The 20875-nt window shown below is 36.1% G+C and overlaps 1 protein-coding gene across 1 annotated transcript in view; it reads left to right on the top strand.

Moving 5' to 3' along the window:
• The window catches only part of LOC132114842 (tight junction protein ZO-2-like), a 63619-nt gene that overhangs the window by 11469 nt on the left and 31275 nt on the right, over positions 1–20875 (top strand). The window contains exon 2 of the mRNA XM_059523199.1: positions 20533–20586. Coding sequence (XP_059379182.1) covers positions 20533–20586 — 54 coding nt within the window. The remainder of the gene's footprint in view (positions 1–20532; positions 20587–20875) is intronic.

Genomic DNA, 20875 nt, shown 5'->3' with positions numbered 1-20875 from the left:
TATGTGGTTTTAACAACCAGATGCATTTACACTTGTCTAGTTTTGTCTGGAATGCGGCCCAGACCACCTCCTGAAGTGGTTTGAGCGATCGGATTCAAATCAGTCTCAAATGCATTTCGGAGGGCATTTACACCTGGTCTTTTCACGATCGGATAGCTATCCGATCTGAGAAAACGCATGAAGTGGCCAGGTGTAAACGGCCCCAAAATGTCCACTTGTGGGAAGAAAACTAGTCTTCCTGGTACCCTTATACTATGTGTGTATATGGTGTTATTTTAAACATTGAGTGTATTTTGTCAATTAATGCCTCAAACCAAGAGCGCTACATTATTTTCATGGATTTAATGCAGAGAGCTTGAGAGACATGTTTCCTCCGTGCATAAACTGCATTTTACAAGAATATCCTTCTGTAAATGTTAGGTATTCACGTGAATGTTTCTATTTTGCATGAAGGCTTGTCCTGACAGTCTGCATTAAACTTCAGACTTCACTGAATGAGTGACGGTGCATCCTTGTGCATTAAACAGACAGAACTCAGTAAAGAGGGAGAAAATGTATATTCTGCAATGATATTAATTTAGCTGATATATCTGTTATTAGACGTTAAATTTAAGTTTAAAAGTCAACATGCAATTCAAGCATTTTATGAGAACTGTAAAGGGATAACCGAGTGTGATTTGAATATAATTGTAAGACATTTTTTTACATTTACAGAATAAAGAAATGACCGTAACAGATACTGTGTTCAGAGTGAATGTGTGCGTTTATGCAGAACATTCCTCTATATCTGATAATACTGAGTTTGTGTTTTTACATTTTTAATATTGGGAATTAAACTGGCCTTTCTCCATTAGTCTGTTTAAAATGTCCGTTTAAACTGTGCTTTATTACTTTTTTACACATAATTTACAGCATAGAGATATATTCAACATATTCAACAGGATGGGGAAAATTGTGTTTTGTCAATAAAAAAAAGAAAAAAAAAAAGAGGCTTTTTATCTGATTAATTAATTTTTCTTAAAATCTCTTAATTCAAATACAGTTTGTTATTTTACTTTTATTATTATTTTTTATTTATTAATATTTAATTATTTTACTTTTATTATTATTTTTTTATTTTTTTATTTATTAATATTTAATGTATTACTATATATATATATATATATATATATATATATATATATATATATATATATATATATATATATATATATATAATTTTTTTTTTTTTTTAGTTGATTTAAATTTAATTATTACTTTATCTTGTATTAATTTGAAACTGTGTAAATACATATTTTAATTGTTGTATTGAAGTGCTGCTTCTATGACATCCCTGTTGTCCCTAAACTCACATTATCTGGAACATGAAATGGCTTTGGTGCTCATATATTCCTACACCATAAGCTCAAATACCTCCCTTTCTCAGAAAGCGTCGTGATCCGTCAGCACGTTAGCTGAGAGAAAACAAGAATAAGACCACAAGGTTTGAAATGTCAATAAGAATCCACTGTCCTTAAAAGGACACAAACGTTCCCTTCCCCACCATCCCCTCGCTGGCCTGCAGCCTGTTGGCATTCGACATGCTTTGGTTTTGAGGTTTCTTTTATTTAGTGACCGCTCTCAAATTCCCAGTGGAGCTCTACTCAGTCATTCGGAAACGTCTTGGTATCCCTCATGGAAAACAAAGAGAGGGAGTGTTGGTTTCCTGAGCGGCAGATTTGTGTCATCTGCTGTGAGTAAGAGACTCTCCTGTGTTCATCATATTACCTTTCAGCTCATCATCAGAAAGCCTCGACCTCATTGGCTGAAACCTGCAGTGTGGGCAGAGCCAAGTGCCCTCATATGTCCCTGAGGGCAGATCCATTTTTTTCCCCCTATGCAAAGCATTATGGGAAGTATACAGGTGTAATCTGCTACCTTCTTATCTTTCCTCATTTGTTTGTTTTATTTGAATGCGTTTACTCGGCAAAGCAAAGGAATGTGGATAGCTGAGGATCTCGGATCCACTTGAGAATTGCTGCGCAGGATGGCTGTTAGGTTTCTGCATCAGGTAACCTCTGCAGGGCTGTAGGTGTGCACCTGACACCTAAAGGAAAAGCTTACAGTGCACCTGCTCGTTCTGTGCTGTTTGAAAGCTGTTGTGTAATGGTGCTTTTTCATAGCTGGACATTTGACCTGTTGTAAAGCTCGTCCTGAGCTGCGTGAGATGCAAGCATTCATAGCTGATGCTGGTGTGTGACTATAATTACTGAATCAAGTGAAGCAAAATTCACTTTTGCAAATAAACTAAAACCTGAATCTACTAGATGACTGCATCTGCTAAAGCTTACCATTCTTTTATTATGAATCAATTTTTAAAGGTTTTACATTAGATCGATAGGACTATCCATCTATCTGTCTGTTGTTCAATTGTTTTATTTCATTCTGTCATTCTTTTGCTCTATCTATAATTATATAGACGGTTTCATCGGGGGCACGCGCCTGGACCTAAGTTAACTTCCGGTCTGTGTTGTGTATATCGGTCTGGCTGCAGTGCCTTCTACAAACGCAGTTAAAGTCAAGGTGATGAGTAGACTGAAGTTGGGCTCAGGTGGTTGTGCTGCGGGATGTGTTTCCAATACATTTATTTATTTTTGGAGACTCGCCACAATTTTAAAACTGATCGATTTTCAAAAAGGCTTCGTTGACTAAACATGAGTAACGTTACGTACTGCACGTTTAATAATAATAATTCTTTACATTTATATGTTTAAATATCAAAACGAGGCACAGGTGTTTTTATATCGCTGTATTTCTGAAGGAAGACTTGCATGTTATATGCCTGATAAAGCAGCGTGTGAGCGTACCAGCTCTGCTTTGTTTACAGCTGTTACTGGGGAAACCTCTATTTCTCGCGCTTTATGTCTATGCTTTAAAACGTCTCCTGCTGGCAAAGAATGAATTTGCATTTTCATTAAGTCCGCCTGATCCAAGCGGCAAACATTTTGTTTGTTATCAAAAAATATCTACTCTAGAGGGACTTGGCTGTTGTTATTGATTCTATTTCGAAGTCTACCGGAAGTTAAGTTAGGTCCACAAAAGCGCGCATGCGCAATAACGTTTGTTTATGTTGTTGCCGTTGTAACCGTCTATAATTTATACAACTATGTTGTTCTATAGTTCTGTCGCTCTGTGTATCGTTCTAACATTCTGTCGTTCTGTCTGTCTGTCTCATTCTAGCTGTCTTTCTATCTGTCTGTTGTTCTATTCTTTAGGGAAAAGTTGTATCTTTTGTTCTTTTCTGCTTTAACAATTATATTAAATATATAAAAAATAAAGTTTTAGTTCTTGGTAATTAATAACAGGTGTCATTATTCATAAAATTGCAGTTTTCTTTTATAACGCATTGATGTTTGGGCTTATTATATGTTGTTTGATGGCTTGTTTGGGGTTTCTTTGCTTGCTTTTACCGTCAGCTAATTAAATAACCAGATTGCACGTATCAGTTTACCAAACACAGAGGACCATAAACAACAAATGTTTTGGCAAACAAATTATCTTTCTCGGCACAGCCTTGTTTTTGTTTGTACTTTTTAAATTTATTTCTTTCGTTTCATTTTGAACTAGAGCTTTTCTTTTGGCATTAGCAAATGTGTTGGCACGTTGGAATATACGGAAAACTCTGGAAATCCTGGCAGAATGTTTCAGTAACACATTGCCATTAAAAACAAGTGAGTGTCACATGGTATCCTGAGTGACTCAATTGTACACAATTATAACTGCCCATGAAACAATACAATTGGTTTAGTTTGATGTGCTTGATGGATTTAGTTGCAACCAAACAGAATATACATGAAAACTTGGTTTCTGTAGTTTTGGTCTTTGATTAATGACTAAGTAGAGTCTTACACATACATGTTTGTGGAATGTACACTGTTAGACATTTTTACAATAACTTTTGTTACTGTTATTGTAATTAAGATTAACAGTAGCAAACTGTATTTAATTTACAGTAGCAAATTGTACCGTTTTAAAGTGGATTACTATAATAAATCTAATTCATCAGTATATTACTGTAGTTCATTTATTTTAATATAGATTTAATTTGATTTTATATATTTTTTTAAATAAAGAATTTTATTTGTATCCTATAATGTATGTACTACTGGCATTCAGTTAAAACAGACACAATAATTACAAAAATTAAATTCTTTATTTAAAACATTTAAAAATAATAGTCTTCCAATGCTGAAACCGTTCAAAAACAAGAAGTAGAAATAACACACTTCTAAAAGGCAAACCCCACACAGAATAAACAAACCTCTCAAAACCATAACTTGTTCTCTTACCTGAATTATCAGTCTCCGAGGGGTTGGCATGCTCATGTACGTCTTGATTCTTCATTGCGGTTGCTTTTAAAACACAAATACAAAAAAAAAAAATGCAGTAAAACTTAAATTCCATTATATGTTATTATAAGATAAGCATTGCTCATTAAAAATAATTTTAATTCGGTACGTTAATTAATATGCTGACAAAGTCATTCGAAAGGACAATGCAGATTAACTTGGTAAAGCTAACTCAATGTTAACTGGTAATTTGTTTGTTAGCTGTTTTTGTTTGTCAAAAATCTGACAAAACACACACACAGAGACATACATACATATATTTTTACCTTGCATGCTGGTTATTTTTCTTTCGTAACGTGCATCGATACACAGCGCAGATGTTCTCCGGAACTCTTCCACTCCTGAGGGTTCATCAAACAATTACAGAAATGTCTCACAGTGAAGGGTCAGGTCAGATGGGAAGTGGGTAAAATTAGTCTGTGCTCTAAACATGCCTGGGAGTCTGTCACTTTGAATAGATGTTTGGGTGTGCGTCAAGCGTGGCTTCCTAATGAGCTCTGTTTTCATGATGAGCAGGCTTTGCACATCATCTTCTAACTAATAGTTAGACAACTATTGTTTTGCTCTCATTGCGTACATTAAAGCGTGACCTCTTTCTCAGTGCTGCGAGTTATTTTAGAAAAGGCTCTACAGATTATGCATCAGTGTAAAACTCATTATAATAAGATTATGTGAGCACTGGTTTACATGAACCCTGCAATCCCACGCCGAGATCATGGGAAACATGCCGCTGTTCTGGATTAGATGCCTCCTTGTTCCAGGGATGTAAAATCACTGTGGCAGAATAACTGGCCCATTTTCTTTTGAAAATTTTAGTGAGTGGCATCAGATTGCACAGCAGCAATGCTCTATATAAGGTGGTGAGGTTGGAAACCCTCACAGAGGATGACACTGTGACCTTCAGATCTCCTTACAGCATGTTCTTCAGTGTCAGTATTGTTTAGGGCTGTGCAGTTAATCGAAAAAAATTATTCGATTTCGATTTTGGCCTCCAACGATTATGAAAATACAATAATCGAGATGAAATGATTATTGCGCCCCATTCCGCTCTCTTTTACAGCGCTGCGATTTCGTTCAAGCATAAAAGCCCAATTTCCCGTGCAAATCAGTAAAATCATGTAACGTGACATTTGCAAAATAGGACGTGCTTGATTTATCAAAGTATATTTATTCATGTTTTTAAAAGTTTGAAAGAGAACTTGCGGTGCTCCTCAGGAAGAGATATAGCCTAAGCCCAGAGGCGGAACACAACTCGGACATTTTTCATATATACCTTTGTTTGTCATGTAATAAATGAACATTAAGACTTGAGAATGAAAATACGTGTGTAATGGTAATTTGGATCCATGCGGCTCTTAAAGTGACAGCGGGCTAGGTTTTATTTTACATTTGATTATTCATTTCTGTAGGAGGTTGTACCACGCTACATGAACCTTTTCATATTAACTGCAATAAATACACATCAGAGCCAAACTAAAACTGAAATGAGACATTAAATAGTATAGTGAATAAATGAAATAATCATACTGCTTGATACTTAAAGCACAGTTTGTTTCATTTGTATCTTTTTATTCTGTTGTATTTGTCTTTGTTTTTATTACTGACAGTTTAATTATTTTCAATAATTTTTTGCTTGTTTGAAATTCCACTGGCCTCTGTAATGTATATGTCATAGCAACCTTATTTACAGGAAACAGATATTTGATATTTATCACTATATTTTAAATAAATCACTCGTATAAAGTTTTCGTCATATGACGCCCTCATAATCGTGTTAAATAATCATGATTACAACATGACCAAAATAATCATGATTATGATTTTTGCCATAATTGAGCAGCCCTAGTATTGTTGTGATGTTTGTGTGCTTTAGGATATTTGGCATGCAGGGATGCTGAGATTGTGTCACCAGCAGCCTTCGCTATAACCCTGACCTGCCCTAAAAATACCAGAGCTCCTTGAGCTTCATGCCTCCTGTCCATCTCGGTTTCTTTGAAACTCTTCACTTGCATGATGATGCCTCTTGTTTAAGAATGCTTGTATATACTTGAGCACTAGAGGTCAAAGCAACCCTCTACATTGCTAGGCTAAATTATGTCTAATATTAGCTAATGACTAATAAATTCTCAGATTTTATTCGCCAGTGTGGGAGTTGGAGGATAAGTGAAAGTTTAGCACAGATATATTTTCAGTCACCAAACACTCTCTGACTAGTGTAAACGTAGCCTTAGGGTTGCATTCAAAGGGTCTAATTCTTGTAAATTGAAAAACTAAAAGCTTAAATGAGCCCAATTTTCTTAAAGCTAATTTTAAAGTCGATTTTATTTATTTAGTAATACTTTCATTGTGTTTTATTAGGGTTATTTCAGTAATAATAAATACATGTTTTTCTTTCTTTCTTTTATTTTTAATTTTTAACTTTATTAAAATTTTGTCATAAAAATTTTACTTTGAGTAATTTTATTATGTGGTTTTGTCATTTTTATAGTTTTAACTGAAATTTGTTTTATTACTGTTAGTAACAAACATTTGTAATTTTTTTTTTTATACTTTGTTTTTCATCTAATAATTATGATTTAAGTCAGCTATATTTCAAATAACGAATAATATTTTTTTCTTTTTTAATTTGTAGTATTAGTTATCAAGGACAACACTGCTCTTCGCAGCCCAATTATAGGCTAGGCTATAGTTTTATTAATTCTTAGGGTGTGTTTAAACAACTGAATTAAAAGGAATAAAATTATATATTGTTTTGCGATATTTTATTTTTCTGCGATTTATATATTGCGATCTATGAAATCTAATCCAATTTTTTCTTACAAACAAAAATGGGGTGAGCACACTTACATTCTCATTTTAAATGATTTAAACATCGAAACCATGGTGTCAATTGATTAATATGCTCAAGGGAGAGAGAGCAAGACAGCGCTCGTGTTGTTTGAAGACGGTGAGCGTGCGGCCGGGGCTCTCTCGCTCTCTCGCTCTCTCTCTCTCTCTCTCTCTCTCTCTCTCTCTCTCTCTCTCGCGCGCTCTCTCTCTCTCTCTCTCTCTCTCTCTCTCTCTCTCTCATGCGCGCTTTCTCTTGCGCTCTCTCTCTCTCGCGCGCGCTCTCTCTTTCTCTCTCTCACGCTCTCTCTCTCTCGCGCGCGCTCTCTCTTTCTCTCTCTCACGCTCTCTCTGCCCCTGTTAAACTGACAGGACTTAAAACACATGCAAATGATAAACTTTCACTCTATGATGGTTAAGCTGTGCAATTAATCCACGAATCACATTCGTCAAGGGCCGGGGAGCAGCTGGCCCGTACAGTTAATGAATAACAGATTAACTACGACAGCCTACATCGCACATCCTGCGATGTGACTATCGTTGATTCGTACATCGCGATATCGATGCTTAAACGACACATCGTGCCGCCCTAATATATATATATATATATATATATATATATATATATATATATATATTAGTTTATAAAAATAATGTAATCTTTGTTAGTTAACATTGATTTATTTAATTAATTAATTTTTGGTATGGTATTGGTTTTAGTTCACTGATAACCCTGTTTGACTATTTGTGTTCTCTGTTTGCTTGTCTTGAATAATTGCTTGACAAGAAATACTTCTAGGACTTAATCTAGGATGCATTCATTTAGATAATTGGTGTTCATGCTGTTTATTTATTTATTTTTTGATTACCCTTACATCCTTCAACTGTGGATCTACAATAACACAGGCTCTATTCTAGAAAAGGGGGCGGGGAGTAGCAGCTCATTTGAATTTAAAGGCACAGGCCCAAAAAAAAACAGCGCGTTTCTGTTTCCACTCAAAATAGGCATTTTCTAAATTATATAATGAATGATCAGTGGGGTATTTTAAGCTGAAACTTCACAGACACATTCTGGCAACACCAGAGACTTGTATTACATATTGTAAAAAGGGGCATAATATATATGTCTCCTTTAAATAAATGGGCAGCTGCATACTGTAAAAGAAACAGTGCAGTTGTGAATGTCATTGTTGATCAGTATAATATTGACTCGAAACAAACTTCAACCCAAATAGAGATCGACACACACTGTTATGATGTGCAGAAAGCAAACGCCAACCTCAAAATGACCCTCAGACTGATTATTGGATACCCAAGAACATATTTACCCACAAATGTACTACTTGAGAGACTTTAATCTTTTAAATTTCACTTTTGGTCCTTCACATTCATACCAGGACCCTGCAGGACCCAGCTTGAGGATCGTAAGCACAGATAACAAACACTCGCGATAGGCGTTCGGCCCAGTTTCCACTTCTGCTTAGAGGCTTTAGCCTGGACTCAGATGAGCTTCATGAGGACACGACTGATAAACGTCCAGGAGAAGCTTCCCCTGCATGGGCTGATTTTAATTTTACCCACTTTACATGCGCTTTTTTTTTTTTCAGTGTCCACCATTTAACATGCCTCCAGCTGCATAGTAGGCAATTACTGAGTGTAGTGGAGTTGCTATTCTGAGATGCTAAGTCTCTCTCTTTATGTGTGTGTGTATAATGTTTCAACATCCAATGCCAGAAAGCAGTTCATGGTATCGTTTACATCACATAGCAGGAGGGTAGATGGCTAAGTGAGGTGTCATCCCTGGGAGCACGGAGGAAACGCTAGCTGTTTTAATATTAGCAGAAGGAGTGGCGCTAGAAGAATTCGCCTCATCTCTTGTAGCCTTTTGAACGTGTTTTTATGTCCGACAGCCCTCAACCAGCCACTTGAAGAAATTCAATGTGATATACTGATGAGCCTGGGCCATCCACACATTTATCTCACACCATGCATTTAAATGTGCCAGCCGTCTCATGCCCTACTACAGAACGCCTGATCCCTATCTAAAATGCACGCTGACCCTCTTTATAAACATAAATTATCTAATTTAATACATCTGTAGACAATACTGTTAAAGCCTCATAAAAGGATGGGAAATAATTGGGCATCGGTTAGTTTTGTACCCTAGGTTGGCGGTGTTGGATAATCTGGCAGTTGCTTCTGAAATGGCACAATTTGTTTCTCTTTGAAGATGAAACAGAGCTTCAAATGAGTTGGAATAGAACAGGGTCACCTGGTTTAGGATGCTGGAAAAGGATGTAAACTTGGGTAATGCACTTGTGTTTCTGTACTTTCATTTTGATTTATTGTCTAATAGAAGTGTCACTGGTAATATGGACTTTCTGAAGTGTCTCTTAAGAGCATGCCAAAGTATTCAGACAGTTTTTCTATCAATTTTTTAATGCTTAACTTTGATGACGTTGATGTAAAAGTGCTGACACTTTTACATAATTTCTAATGGCATGATTTTTTTATTTGTGGGAAAAGAACTGTTTAATATTTTAGAGTGGTTAGAGACAACTTTTAATAAGACATGAACATGGCGTAGGTTTAATGCGTTAGTTTCTCAGATCAGTACTGATTCACTTCATGTCAACTGATCCAATTCTTTCTTAATCATGCTTTGTATTACATTTTGAGTTCAGTTTTATTCTTGCTGAATAAAAGTATTAATATCTTTTTTTTTTTTACTAATCTCAAACTTCTGAACGGCATGGTTTTTAGATGGTTTAGATTTATCACAATGTGCCATAACTGTTTTAAGCATTAATTGTAAAATTCATTTGTTATGGGCTGTTATTTGCTAAAATAGGAAGTGTCTATTATTTAAGGAAACATGCAGAAAGGGGGAAATGTTTCATTACAGCAGGAGGCATATGGAAAGTGACAATGAATTTCAAGGAGACCCTTAATCATGTGCTAACAGTTCGCTCACAGCTTGAGCAGAATTCTCTCTGAATTCACAGAGGAACGCAGGCTGTTTCTCTGAGCTTGTTATATTTCATGGTATATGCAGAGAGGACTGTGTATGTGGTGTTGAAAAAGTATTTGTTAAATTGCAAGGTAGAAGTGGTAAAGGGCATTTGCAGCCATTTACATCGTGATTTATCTTAATTTTTGAAATCACACATGAAATGTTTTGCTTCCTGACAGATATCACTGAAATGGCTGTCTACACAAATCACATTTGTCTCTGTGACAGCATTATAGAGTCTAATGCAGCCTCTGTTTGTCATGCTAACTCTGCTAATCTTTTTTGGAGGCTGGGTTTTGTAGAGAAGCGGTGTTGTTTAAGGATGCGTTCACACTTGTAGTTCGGCTGTCAACAAAGTAGCGCTAGAGTGATTGGAGAGCAGAACACTCTTTATTAAATAATTTAAGAATCTCTAATAGGATATCTTTATAGTATTTGATCTCACTTTTATTATATTGCATCTTATGTTGTTTTTTTTTTTTAATACCACAACACCTAGATTATATTGATTTGAATGGCTTCAACAAACAGTGTTTGTACATGAATTTTGCTGGGGTTTTTGTTTGTAATTTATTTATTTATTTGTTCTCATTTAGAAAAAAAATATTACTGCTATAGGTACTTATTTTCACTTTGTTTTCAGAGTATTTATTCTTCCAAAAGACACACTGATTTCTGGATTACATTTTCCAGTGTCACTCCCCAGAGATACTTGTTAAAAGTGTCTAGATTATAAAGACTTTCTTTCTCCATCAATTGTTGGAGTTGTTATCTGAGACAGTACTTTATTTTGGAGGACTGCCTGTCCAGTGGAGCAAACAAAGAGCATCAGTCTGATGATGTCTGTCCCTGTGCTGCTTTCTCTGGAAGTGTAAGCATTCACTTTGCTCTATTTTTACACCCCAGTGTTCTGAGGAAAGAGTAGCTGTGGTCCAGTAAGTTTTTTTTTTTTTCTGTTGGGGATTTATTGTTTTCTCATAGGAAATAATGTCAAGCCTTTTTGCTTTTTGGTCACATGTTAAATTAGTGTCTGTTTCAGTGTCAGTACTAAATAATAGAATCAACCACTTATATCATGTTTGTCATGGAACAGCTTGTGAAGACACATTGTTGCTGTTATTGTTAGACATTATGACATTCCCGTAGTGCTAGCAACAACAAGGTCATGGTATTTTTTTTTTTAAGAAACTAATATTTTCATTCAGTAAGGATGCATTAAACTTATCAAAATATTTATGTCACAAAAGATTATTTCAAATTTTCCAAAATACTGAATTAATCAAAATTGTGTTTTTTACAAAATTATTAAGCAGCACAACTGTTTTTAAAATGTATCATAAGAAGACATTTGTTTATTTGTATATATTTGTTGCAAATCAGCATATAAGAATGATTTCTGAAGGATCATGTGCCACTGAGTAATGGTGATGAAAATTCAGCTTTGCCCCCACAGGAATAACATGCAGGTCTTTTTTCACAATATTACCGTGAAATAAGGTAACATTTGTAAGGTTATGTGTAAATTCATAATCGATCATTACATCTGTCTGATTCGAAAATGCCTAGGCCTGTATAATTAAATTGTACAGTGATGTCAAGCATGTGTGTATTAGCTGCTAGGTGCATCAACAGGTCGTCATCATCTAATAAGTTACTCGTTAAAGACTAGTGCTCGTGCAAATATGGACAGGGACGGCAAGAGATTGTTAGTGGGCGTAAAAACATCTAATCTTCTTTTCACCGCTAACAGAGATAGTGTGGTGAGTGCTTGTTTTATGACCCATGATCTCTTATTGTCTTATGTTTACAAATCCATCTGTCTCTTTCAGGTTTGAGTGACATCAAGCCTACGTCATTAAGAGAATGCTGGGAAATACATAAAAAAGGGGGCGTTTCCACAGTTTCCTCAATTAGTTAGTCTTGTTTCTGCCTCATAAGTGCTTCGTTCAGTAACAAGGAAGTGATTAATCACCCAGCTGAACGTTTTCTTCCTGAAATGTATTATGTAAGAAGTAATAATCAATATTTTTAGAGTTGCAACATAAGTTTGCAAGAGGTTTTGGTTTTGTATCCCATTTAGAACAACTAAATGCAATAAGCCATATTTTGTTATGAGACATAAAAAATATATAAAAAAAATTCTTAAATGTTGTATTTATAGTAAGTTGTTTTTTTTTTTTTTTTTTTTTTTTTAAATAAACTACTTTCAGTTTCGGTTTTCAGCTAAATGAAATGGATCACTGATAAATACTAATAGATAACACTAAAATACTTGTATGCTATGAATACATGTGCAAGTGAGAGCTACCCTGCTAAAGCATTTTTAAAAACGTTGTAAAGTTTCCTCAGCGGTACACAATGTTGAAATATTAAAGTGAATGCTGTTGTCCTGCAGATCGCTGCAGTCTCTTGGGATTTCTTGAGAGAGTGTGTGTGTGCATAGGCTAATACACTTCGTCTGTACACACAAATATGCAGGTATTGATCTGTGTGTGTGTGTGTGTGTGTATGTAAATGTAGGCCAGTTGTGTATTAGGATTACATAAGAAGAGACCCGGCAGAATCATAGTGAGAGTATGAGAGAGAGAGCAGACATGAAAACGGTGCTGTGCCGAAAGTGGGCACGCGCTGTGCAGTCGTTCAGGACTCGCCGTGGCTCCGTGAGTCTTATTTATAGTCCCTCTCTCTCCCTCTCCCTCTCTTTCCTGGCACCTAATCTTCTCCGCCTCAGAGCTTAATTAGATTGGAGGTTGGGTGGCCATGGGGAGAGATGAGTGTGAACTGGCTCCCCTTTGGTTGCTGCGTGCGCCTGCAGAGAGCCCAGAGATGGAGGCGGCGCGGAGGGGCACGAATCGAGGTGCGGGGGGAGACCGAGGAGCTAAGGAACAGCTTCATCATCCTCTTCTCACCCAGGCATGCGTCATGCCTGCTCAGACTGCTGGTGGGGATGGAAAAAAGGCGTTTGCGGTGGCTTGATCCTCCAGGGATAAAACCTTCCATCAGCTGCCACCTTAGAGAGAAGATTGTCGTGTTTGATTTGTACGGAGTTGGTTTGTATCGTGTTAGTAGGCGTGTTTTGTGATTGTGTGCAAAGTTTCGTGTTGTTGTATGTCAGCGAAGCGTTTGGGTTTGTGGATTGTTTGTGCTTGGGGAAATTTGTGGTTTTGTGTTGCGTCCGTTTGATGTTGCTTGTTGAAATAAAACTTTGCGAATTAATGATATGATTGAATGTTTGAATGAAGCATCCTAGTTGGTGTGCTTGAGCCGGTAATGCAGGTGCAGGTGTGTGCGTGTGGACTTCACAGGCTCCTGTCGCATAGCGTAGCTTTTGCTGGCAGTGGCTGCATTACCTCTGTTAATCCATCTGTTTAAACTCTTTCTCTGACTGGGGTTTCTGCTTCGGTCATTACCGTGAGAGGCAGAGGGGAGCAGGTGTTTGGGTCTCTGTATCCCTCAGGTGTGAGGAGTATTTTTGGAGTGACTGGCAAAGCAGTGTTTGTGGATTGATGTGTATGAGTGCGTGTGCTTGGGATTGAATATATATTCACAGTGATTTAGCAATGAAGTTAAGCTACGTTATGTATATAGCTATTTATTTATTGCATTTTTCATTAAGTGGACTAAAGTCATTCGACTAATTTCACAATCCCTCAAGGATTTAAAGGAGTGGGTGACTTTTTTTTTTTTTTTTTTTTTTCTAGGCTTGATTGTGTTTATGGGGTTTAACGTGTTAATGCGTGAAAAAAAAAAAAAGAACCTTATTTTTCACATGATTTACCTTTATTCCACTCCGCTCTATCCCATTTACTATAAATTTGCTGATCATTTCCTGCTTTTATGAAGATGGAGATAGGAAATTGAGCGGAAGTACAAAGTCTGACGTAGTCGGGCTAACATTACACACTAATGGTAAAAAAGTGAAATCGCAATCAACCACCCCTTTAAGTATTTAGACAGATGTCTCATTAGCACCTCTGTTCTTTAACTCTTTTAAACCTAAGTAAATGCTAAATTGGCAATAGAGTTTGTATGTTATTTTTTGTGAATCTGTTCAAACTGTTAGTTTAAATCTGTTCATCAAAACTGCAGTCGTTCATTTGTGCCGTGAGTCAGTGTTTTGTTTTTTGGTAAAATACATATAAACCATATGTTTATTACTAGGTGTAGTTATATTGGTGTAATTAATATATATAATTTTTTTTGTGTTAATTTAGTTTAGAAAACATGCCTTGATTATTAACAAATGCATTTTAGTTGCATTTAAGCCATTTTAATTTTAACAATTTCTACTTATCAGATCTATAAATACCCTTTTAAGCCTAAAATGTTTTTTTTTTTTAAATAGATATAAATGTAAGGATATATGTGTATTATCTCTGAAATGGCTTAAAAAGGTCTTAACAGATCTGTTGGACATATATATATATATAAATATATATATATATATATATATATATATATATATATATATGTCCAAAAAAATAAAAAAGAATCGTTTATCCCAGCCCTAATATATATATATATTAGGGCTGGGATAAACGATTATTTTTTAAACGATTAATCTAACTATTAATTTTTCCAGACCGATTCGATTTCGATTATCTCCCCATTAATTGACTACTAACAATTTATACATGTTGATTTACATATCTGAATGAAAAAAACATGAATTCCTTAACATTGCAATATATGTTTATTGCTCTTAAAATTACAAAATAAAAGACTGACTAAGAATGCATTACTTTGCACTTGTATAGAGATAGCATTCAATAAAACCTTGAAGCCTTGAAAACACATAGCTTACTGAAACAAACTTACTGAACACATAGGGCCTAGCTTACTGAAAAAAAGTTCTTCTTTCAGATGAAAATAACAACAACTTGATGTCTAGCATTCAATAAAAAAGGTCACCCAAAATACTTGTTTAGAGCAATTAAAAGAATACAGTAACCAATGTAAACTTGAGGGCTTTAAGCTAATACAGAGAGTGCTTTTCCAAAAAAAAAAAAAAAAAAAAAAAAAATTAACAGGGGTGGGGTTTGGCGCAGTGGATAAAACGCATGCCTTTGGTGTGAGAGACCCGGGTTCGAATCCACTGTGAGACACCAATGTGTCCCTGAGCAAAGACACTTAACCCCTAGTTGCTCCAGAGGCGTGTGACCTCTGACATATATAGCAATTGTAAGTCGCTTTGGATAAAAGCGTCAGCTAAATGAATAAATGTAAATGTAAATGTAACAGTGGGAGCCAGCAGCCTGTCATGGAGAAAAAACAATCTCCGAATGCTCCACGTGAAACTTTGCCGTTCCGCCCTTTTTCTATCGTGTCTAATGATTTTGGTTAATATGCACGAAGGAGAGGGAGGGAGAGAGAGCGAGAGAGCGAGAGAGCAAGACAGCACTCGTGTAGTTTTAAGACTGTGAGTGCGCGAGCGCACGTGAAACTTTGGTGTTTCGCCCTTTTTCTATCGTGTTTAATTATTTTGATTAATATGCACAAGGGAGAGATTGAGCAAGAAGCGCTCGTGTTGTTTGAAGACTGTGAGTGCGCGCGCAGCCGGGGCTCTCTCTCGTACGTGCCCTGTCACTGTCACTCACTGATCAAATAAGGCTTTGACAGCCGCTAAAAAAAAAAGATCAATGCAGAAAAACCCCTGGATTGGTTATATAATGTTGGACAGAATGTTGATCCAGCCATCGCGTATATTCAGCGCACATAAGGTAAACGTTTTGCGAACGTTTTTTAGAGAAATAAAAACAGGTCGACGAATCGATGCGCATATTTTGCGTCGACGTATTTTTTGCGTTGACGTCATCGATGACCTCGACGCGTTGTCCCAGCCCTAATATATATATATATATATATATATATATATATTAAGCTTTGATGTCTAAATACTGTATTTTTATCTTATCTTATACCACACATCCCTAGTATGTACTGCACACTCTAAAACAAATCTGTAAAAAATAGGGCACAATGCACTGTAATTTAAAGGAATTTTTCTTTATTTATTTTTTAAAGGTGTACACACTATTTTCTATTTTCAGTGTTTTTAATTTGACACTGTATAGCGTTGTGTTTTAGAGTTTACAGAAATGTCATGTGTAATGAGCTGCCAGTACCTTTTCGGTTATTTTATAGAATTTTTTTTTTCTTTGTTCAAAAATCTACCTATTAATCTATTAGCTTTGTCAATTAAGTAGTGTATTTTATATCAATAAAAATACATTTTCAGTGAACGTTGTGTTAAAAAAAAAAGTGTACGTTTGATTTTACAATTCTGTTAACATTTGCATTTGTAATAATAATAATTAATTTGATTAATTTATTAAAAGTTAAAGTATTTTAACTGATCACCCTGCTTTATTGATATCAGCATCAGCTATTAAAAACCCATAGGGGTGGACTGCTAATAAATATGAACCAGGACATTCCTATCATATGGAGGGGAGTTTTATTATACAGTTTTGTTTTTCTTTGCTCAGGTGTTCTGTTGACAAGTGTGGCAGAGGATTTAATGCTTGTGTGTGTGTGTGTGTGTGTGTGTGTGTATGCGTCACATACCCTCCTCCTTGTCACACGTCTAACCTGTTGTATCTGCTTGTGTGGACAGACAGTTCAGACATGTTAGCGTGACGGCCCGTCACAGGGTGTGGTCTTCAGGTTGAGTTTACATGCTGTCCCGGCGGCCCTGTTCCCTCAGGTCTGTGTGGTGTGGACTGCTTCATGCTGATGGGCCTGTTGACAGGAAACAGTGTTGCAGAAACATCTCGGCTTATTGGGACCCGCAGAGTCCTCCTCACAGGCTGCTCTCAGGGTCCTGTTCCTCTGAGACTGAGCCAGGCCAGAGAGAGATGAGAGTCTTGACCTTGTTGTGAGGAGTTTACTAAATAAGACTGGAGAAAGAGATAGTTTTATTTTATTTTTTTTAGGTTAGTTCTCAGGAGGGGGTTGGGTGTTGGTTTCCTGCAGAGATGTCTTAAGTATTGCAGTCAGAATGTTCTTTCAATGTTTGAATTTGAATTCAAATAGTGTGCAAGAGTACGATTATAAAGACTTTGATAAGACCCGTTTAATGTCACTGACAACTCCTGTATTTCCATTTAGCCACATGTTAGCGATCGCCTTTTTCAAGACAAATAAATGCTTTTAAAAATCTCAAGGGGGTATTACTGCTGTATTTTGTGTTGTAGAATAAAACATGAAAATATCTTGAGCTTGTGTTCACCACAGACCTTACTTCAAGGGATGGCTCACCCAAAAATTAAAATTACCCAATGATTTACTCACTCTCAAGTCATCCGAGGTGTGTATGACTTTCTTCTTTCAGACTAATACTATCACCGAGTTATATAAAAAAGTCCTGGCTCTTCCAAGCTTTATAATGGCAGTGAATGGGTGGTATTTTTCAATAGTCCAAAAGAAATCCAATAAACTGCATCCATCCATCATAAGAAGTGTCCCACACAGCTCTGAGGGTTGAATAAATGCCTCCTGAAGCGAATCAATGTGTTTTTGTAAAAAATATCCATATTTAAAACTTTATGAACAATAGGCCTAATCTCTAGCATCCCCTTACTGTTGTAGATGCATACACGAGAGAGTTGCGTTCCAGCGTATGACATAGGAGTAGTGTGAGAAGTGACGAACATGGAAGCGCAGAGGAGAGAGAAAAAACAATATTAAAAATACGAGGTACGAGGAAAAAAATCAGAAGATTTTGATATAAGCCAAGAGGAGACCTGGCTCCTTTGCTCCTGAAAACAAAATCTTGTTTTTTGCATCCCATGTAAAGCGCTGGAACGTGACGCTCTCGCGCACACAAAAGTTAGTGGAAGCTAATAGCACTCTATAGGCCTGTCCAGCTTTAACAAGGACTTTATAAATGTCATAAAAACAGTCCATTCGATTGCATTCCTCTAAATAACTCATCTGAAGCCATGCAATGGTACAATATGAAACTGAAATGTAATGTTTTGTTTGTTGAAAACCTTCCCCACCTTCGTAGCTCTTTAATCCTGTCATGCGAGTTCAGACAAGTTTTGATGTTAGTGACGATTGAGCAGTGATATTTTATGATTTTCATTGACATCAAACCTGATGGTGAATAAAGAAAAATATGGTTTTGAAACAACATGAGGGTGAATTAAAATTTTTGGGGTGAACTGTTAATTAATGCTCATAAATGCATATTTGTTTATTAACTTGCGCAGGCAAACTAGATATAGAGAAAATGCTCAGAATCGTTGTTCATGTTAATATTTGGAAAGTCCTCAGGACATTCCAGTGGCGTTCTCTGATTTATGAAGCGAGCAGTTTTGTGATTTTTTCATATAGCTATGAAACTTTCCATCATTTTTCCAGAACAAGGAGTTGAGTGCTTCATAGAAGCAGCCTGAACTGCCTTCAAATGATGCAGCATCTTTAGCTCTCTCGCTATCTGTCTTTCTCATCACCATCTTATGAACAATATCTCCACTAGCCACCAACAGAAAACAGCCCAGCGCAGGAGGAGAGGAGGATAGCTGTCTAAGCTTATCAGCATAAGGCCCTTTATTCACTTTATCTCTCTGGATTGGTTTTATTTGCTGCATAGCGCATTCTCTGAGCGATTGTGGAGAGCCAAACAAATGCACATGTCCACACTAATTGTATGCTTCTGTAGTAGTTTGAGGGCAGATATCTGCAGGCACAATCCTCCAATTAGACCCACATGCCAACGGGGATGAGGGGAAGTGTGGGTTTGTAAGGAAAAGCTAAAGAGAAGTGCAGAACATTAAAACCAAAATGTAAATAATGTACATTTTACTTAACATGGAGAGGAGAATCAGGTGTAGAAAAGGATATTGTTTAGATTAAACAGAAACTTATTTAATTAAAGGCATCTATTTTAAGAAACTTAAACGGGACCTGTTGTCAAAGTCACTGTGGTTTAACCTTGTGTCGTTATGGTTTAGTTGAGGTTGGGTGGTATTTTAACTGTTTCCAGTTAATCATCAATATTGATGGATATGTCACACCCTTGAGCTGTGTGTGTATGTGTGAGGCTGGTTGTTTATATGTGTCCTAAAGAGGGATATGCAGACCCTGGCGTTGTGTTTAAGGACATTGGCTTGCATAGAGCTGTGAGTTGATATGGATTCAGTCCTCATATGTCTTTATTATTCTTAAGAATAAAAAATTGTGCTTTCGCCCTTGTGAACTGTGGAAATGACAGGCCCATCCTTCATACACACTCTTCTGCCGTATGTGGTAGACCCTGAGTTTGATGCAGTGACGTTATGAGTCGTACCAAATAATGAGGTGTTCACAGGTATTTCTGGATGATACCATATAGCCGGGGGAGGGTCTTCATTTATTGATTTATTGATCGAATAATATTCATTTTCATAATCTCATTTTAAGGAATATACTGGGTTATTTACAACTTTATGGTGAAGTGTGTAGAATATTATAATGTGATAAAAAATAAAATGTACACTACTGTTCAAAAGTTTATGGTTGGATAGATTTGTAAATGTATTTAAAAGCGTCTTGGGCACAAGAAAGCTGTATTGATCAAAAAAACAGTAAAAACTGTAATATAATTTTTCAGTTTCATATATTGTAAAATGACAAAGCTGAATTTTAAGCATCATTTCTCCAATCTTCAGTGTCACATGATCCATGAAATTATTCTAATGTGCTGATTTGCTGCCCAAGAAACATTTCTTATTATTGTGTTGGTTAATATTTTCGTGGAAATTGTTATACATTTTTTCAGGATTCTTTTTTAAATAAAAAAGTCAAAAGGACAGCATTTAAAAAAAAAAAAGAAAAAAAAAAGGAAATATTTGTAACCTTATAAACATTTTTACGCATCGATATTAATGCGTCTTTGCGGAGTAAAAATATTAGGTTCTTTTAATAAAAAAAAAATGTACTGACCCCAAAAAACTGATAAAAATAAAATATTTCTTTTTTTAACCCTAAAATATTATGCACTTCACCTTTAAACTGTATAGATAGAATCTGTGGTATGCTGTTGATTTTAGATAAAATAACAAAGTAATTTGGACTTGCTAATTATGTGTTTCCAATGTAATTGCCACAGATGCTGTCATGCTTAAGTTGTACTTGACCAGGAATATTCCTTTAATGTTATGTGTGCATCCATGTAAATATGAAATAATTCATCCAAGACACTTCGAGGACCAATTTGTGCATGAGCCACTCAACCCTGCATGTCTCTCCACACAGCATCCTGACATTAGTGAAGCCTGTCTGGTGATTAATGGTGCTTTCTTTCTCTTTTCCTCGCAGAGCTCAGGAATGGAGGAGACTGTTTGGGAGCAGTACACTGTGACTTTACAGCGGGTATGCAACTCTTTTACATGAACTAACTCAAACTAGCTCACTCAGTGCAGGTTTAGGAGTTTTACTCTCTAACACAAGTCCCTGCTTTAATTTGTCAATGCTGGATAACAGTATTGATTTCAGTCCAAAAAAAAAAAAAAAAAAGAAATACTTACTGACCCCAAACTTGAACAGTAATGTGTAATCACTTGCACGTTCTTTCCCCCATTTTCTCTTATGGAAATACTGTAGGTGCTCGTTATTTATTGCAGTTCATTTTATTAATTCTGTACCATAGTTACATTTTTCA

The sequence above is a fragment of the Carassius carassius genome, chromosome 34 (assembly GCF_963082965.1).
Source record: "Carassius carassius chromosome 34, fCarCar2.1, whole genome shotgun sequence".
NCBI lineage: Eukaryota > Metazoa > Chordata > Actinopteri > Cypriniformes > Cyprinidae > Carassius > Carassius carassius.
Note: the sequence above shows the minus strand (reverse complement) of the source record. Positions and strands in the feature narration are given on the sequence as shown.